This window comes from Hemibagrus wyckioides, linkage group LG11 (genome assembly GCF_019097595.1).
Source record: "Hemibagrus wyckioides isolate EC202008001 linkage group LG11, SWU_Hwy_1.0, whole genome shotgun sequence".
Classification (NCBI taxonomy): Eukaryota; Metazoa; Chordata; class Actinopteri; order Siluriformes; family Bagridae; genus Hemibagrus; species Hemibagrus wyckioides.
In genome coordinates this window covers 16,802,945-16,807,642 of record NC_080720.1, presented here as the reverse complement: position 1 = coordinate 16,807,642, position 4,698 = coordinate 16,802,945, and the positions used below count along the sequence as shown (strand labels likewise).

At 34.8% G+C, this 4,698-nt stretch overlaps 1 protein-coding gene across 1 annotated transcript; it reads left to right on the top strand.

Annotated features, from left to right (window-relative positions):
* Positions 1–1,722: 1,722 nt before the first annotated feature.
* tshba (thyroid stimulating hormone subunit beta a) lies at positions 1,723–3,630 on the top strand. Its single transcript, XM_058402371.1, has 3 exons — positions 1,723–1,858; positions 2,118–2,295; positions 3,229–3,630. The coding sequence occupies exons 1-3, from the start codon at positions 1,827–1,829 to the stop codon at positions 3,496–3,498; spliced, it is 480 nt and encodes a 159-aa protein (XP_058258354.1). The 5' UTR covers positions 1,723–1,826; the 3' UTR covers positions 3,499–3,630.
* The last annotated feature ends 1,068 nt before the right edge of the window (positions 3,631–4,698 follow it).

Below are 4,698 nucleotides of genomic sequence, written 5' to 3'. Positions count from 1 at the left end.
CAGCTTTTATAACAGGTTCATAAAGTGGGATTGGCTGATGTAGAGGATGGTGAATATGTACCAAGCTCAGCACAATCTTCAAAAGATAACATATTCTTTGTGTGAGAACATGCTGGATACTTGACCGAGTTGTTCTTTCTATGACTCGTAAACCACAAAAATGCTGCTTACTCAGATCAAGGTCAGACATTAATTACTGCACAATTATTCTTACATCATTTATTTCAGCTGGACAGAATTCCATATAATATGAATGTAGCAATACTAATTACTATTCTGAAAGGTTAAACACAGTTTAAGTTTAAGGAGCAAACTTAATAATAGAGCTCTATGACATTTGAAGATAATCCACTGGAAAGAAACTATTATTAAAATTACTAATATTAGGATATTAATTCAGTTTAATTTTTCATTTACAGAATTGCAACTACATGTCATTTTCCTAAATTCCTTTGCATACATTATTTGATAATATAGACAGTTTGTATGCCCTAAATACAGTGACCACTCACTCAGCCACACTACACTTCTTTGTCGACTGTTCTGCTATGAATACACACCAAACTTCACCGCTTTAAGAATAACTAATTTTGGAAAAACATTAAACTTCTTTATGTTGCTTAGAAATGTGGTTAAGCTACAATTTTAGTAACTCAGTTGCTCACTAGGTGTATGTTTTAAATTTCTTAGAAGTGAAGCTTTTCCCTTAAGTGGATACCATGACCTCATCTGCCTCCTTCGATCCCCCTGAGTTCCCCCTCACCTCCTTCTACTACTTTCCGTTAAGCTCCCACCTTTCAAATATTATTCTTTTCATTTTTTTAGTTAGTAATTTTGTTTTCATATATATATATATATATATATAATTTATATATATATATATATTATATATTTTAATTTAATTTAATTAATTTAATTTAATTTATATATACCATTTATATATACTTTGTGTAACTTTGTGTAACTCAATATGTTTTAAATAGCTGCATGTCTGACATTATATCTGTGCACAACTAGTTTTGTTCTGTTCTGGTACATATGCAGCAAACAAAATATAAACAGCATACACTGTTTTTTATTATATTATTTTGTTGCTGTCAACATTGGGCACATAGTTCCATATCTGGAACTCCCTATTCACCAACTTTACTGCATAATCTTAAAAAATTGTTAAACCTTTTTAGCTTTGATATAATGTAAAGCAAACATTAGTTCATGTTAGAAAACTGTATAAGCATATATATCAAAATATGTGTGTGTTTGTGTGTGTGTGAGTGTGTGTGTGTGTGTGTGTGTGTGCTTTGATCAAATGTTACTGAGACTTACTGGGTAAAACGTACAACAATTCATCTTTTATTAATAAATGATTATGGCTGTGAAGCACTGTGTTCGATCTCAATCGAACATTTATTATTACACATAATAAAATTATAGTTGTCTGTGTCACATTTCTTGGAGGGAAAAAAGAAAGCATTTCAGGTCCTGTATCATTTGTATAATTTCACATTATACATTCAGCTAAAGTATGTAACTGCCATAACAGACTGTCATGATTACTGAGAATAATGACATCATGTCCAAGCTCTATTATTATTATTAATATTAAAGGCCAACTCTGACTAGGAAACATCTGTTACTTTGAGCTGCACTTTGAATATGAGCATAGCAACAAGCACCAGCAGGTCTGTAGCATGGTCTAGCGGTGCGTGTGGTGAGTGCAGCTGGCAATGGTTTTATGGATGCTGCACTATGGGCGATCTGCAGATAAGGAGACAGTGGGATTAGGTAGGATAAGGGGATCAATATAAAAGCAGAATCCTTACAGAATGAACAAGAGTCTAGCAGCCAGGGTACTCAGGTAAGGAAAATTCTGAACTTCTGCTTTTGTGTAATACAAGTATATTGAACTTTATAAATAATAATATGCATTAATAGATTAAGAAGTATGTATTCAGAAGGAAATATGTAATCAGAAGGGAAAAAATAAGTTTCAGTTAATTTACAACAACAGTTATAAACCTTCAAAGGATAATGTACATCATACACTGCTTCTCTTTTCTAAACCTGGACTGTAACCATTATTTTACTTCTGGTGTGCCCAATCTTCTGACTTTTAGCTTGTCAAGAGACGTGATGTTTGCTCCTGTGTTAGTGGCTGGTGTTCTAGGCCTTCTGGTTGGATCAGCTGTACCTATGTGTGTCCCGACAGAATACACTCTCTATGTTGAGAAGCAAGAATGTGATTATTGTGTGGCCATCAACACCACAATATGCATGGGCTTCTGTTTTTCAAGGGTAAGAGACCTGTTGTTTAACATGTAACTCAGTATGTTTGCGAGTGAGTGAACTAGTTAGTGAGCACAGTAAAATAAAGTAAAAGAACTTATCAGTAAATGCCAGGTCTTGTGTTACACAAGTAGAGACTTGTAGAGTTCCCCAGAAAAGTATGATGTTCCAAAAAAAGCTGAAAAAGAAGAACAAGATAATTTTCTCTCTTTTTTTTCATTTTGAACTGCTGTGTGAAACTGATAATACTGAACCAAAGGAATCAAGAACAAACAGGTGTTTTTTTAAGCAGTTTTATTTCTACTTTTGTATTTTCATTTCACACTATAAGCTGCATAATAATAGTAAGCAACAAAACTACTTTTTTTTTTATACTGGGAAAAATATGTTCTTGTTTATACTGAATACAATTTTCCAAGTTCCTTTTGAATAAACACTTTTGCATATATTAGTCACAGTTTCCCCAGACAACACAATCTATATCAGTGAGCATAAGGAAGTGGGAAGTAAGTAATCATTTGCTCAGCCATGCTGAAAAAAATCTTTCTTCAGTTTCTCGTAACCACAATGTGAGAATTGTTTTTTTAAGGAAGAGACAAAGAGAGAGAGAGAGAGAGAGAGAGAGAGAGAGAGACTTCAGAGGAAATCAGCTTATCATTAAGAGATATGCAATTACAGACTTGCACAGTTTTCGAGATAGAAAAAGCATGAGAGTGTTAGTGACAAGATGAAACAGAGATAATATTTTTCTTGAAAGGTTTGTATGAAACGTGATGATCTGTATGACAATGCCGAACCCAGGGCATGCATAATGTAGAATTTATGTGACATTTCTTATCATAAAGCTTTGTTGAACAAGGAGTAATTTAAATTCTTAATTCTTCTGTGCTGCATTTCAGGTCAAGAACTTTCTGTGTCTCTTACATTTTGTTCTTGTCTCAGGACAGTAATGTGAAGGAACTGGTGGGACCTCGTTTTCTAATCCAAAGGAGCTGCACCTATCAGGACGTGGAGTATCGTACAACAGTTTTGCCTGGCTGTGCCTTTCATGCTGATTCTTACTTCACTTATCCAATCGCTCTCAGCTGCCATTGCAGCATGTGTAACACACGCAGTGATGAGTGTGCCCACAAAACCAGATTCAGTTCAGCCAAATGCTCTAAACCAGTCCGACATTTGTATCCCTATTCTGGGCAGAGTGACTACATCTAATCCAGATTCAGTGAAACTTTTGATATCAGCTTTATTTCAGTGTCATATTGGACACTTGAAGATTTTGTTTTGACCTGATCTGTACATATCATAAAAACTACACATGTAATAAAAAACCTGTCTGCAGCGGAACAGTTTTGTTTGCCCAGCTGCTGAATTTTTATGAGCAGTAGTATTCCATGACAGGCCATGTTATGGCCACCAATCTGGTCATCCTGAAGACTTTAATGAGTGTTTGCTTACTAGCATTAAGGCCAGCAAGTTGCTGTAAGGCATGTGTCATTGCCTTCTCATTCAAGTCATTGCTTTTTGGAAGAGCAGAAACATATGACACTGACTACAACTATGAATCACTTAAAGGAATCAAGGTCAAGGCTGAAAATAGTTCATGCGAATCGAAAACAAAATCAAACTGGTAACACTGTACGGTTACAGTAAGTAAAAGGAAACAAGTTATATGCTGGCAGAGTATGAACAATGACCAAAATATGTGATGAACTATTAGTTGAAATACTATTATACAAAGAGACGTAACCTCAATCCTACTGTAGACTTTTGGGATAAACTAGAATGGCAACTGTACTCCAGACCTTCTTATCTAACATCAGTGCCTGGTCTCACAGATGCATTTGCTGCTGAATGGGCAAGTGTTCGGTGTGGTTGAGGTCATGGTTATCTTCATGGACCTCATCATGTACCTGGAGCATCCCTAGTTCCATTGAATGGAAATCTTAATGCTACAATACAATTTGGGGACATATGGGAGTGATGATCAGATGTCTACAAACTTTTGGCCATATAGTGTACTGTATCCAGGGATCTATACCTATCTATACAACAGGAATATTTGTATTTAACTAAAGTGCTTTAAGGATTCTTTATTGAGGTTATCGCACACACAAAATAAGCTACCATAACTCTCTTCTTTTGAGCAAGTTGTATGATAAACTGGATAAATAAATATTTGATGCACTTCCTATGAAAGCTACACCAAACATAATAAATAATGAACTTATTAATTATTAATTAACTAAATAGTGTTGAAACAAATAACCTGTAGGATATTTGTAAACCTGTAACTCTGTAGGTTTAGGCTTTAGGTGAAGGCCCACAGTGACCAGTGGGTTCTAAATAAAATGTTTTTGTTGCTTTGTAAATTTGGTCACTTTATCTTGTTTACAGAAATGTCAGGGAGTGTGT

Excerpts from the sequence above, each read along its gene's own strand:
- tshba (XM_058402371.1), top strand. The coding sequence starts at position 1,827 with ATGAACAAGAGTCTAGCAGCCAGGGTACTCAG. Across the intron at positions 1,859-2,117 it reads CTAGCAGCCAGGGTACTCAG|CTTGTCAAGAGACGTGATGT; the intron begins GTAAGGAAAATT and ends TCTGACTTTTAG. Across the intron at positions 2,296-3,228 it reads TGGGCTTCTGTTTTTCAAGG|GACAGTAATGTGAAGGAACT; the intron begins GTAAGAGACCTG and ends TTCTTGTCTCAG.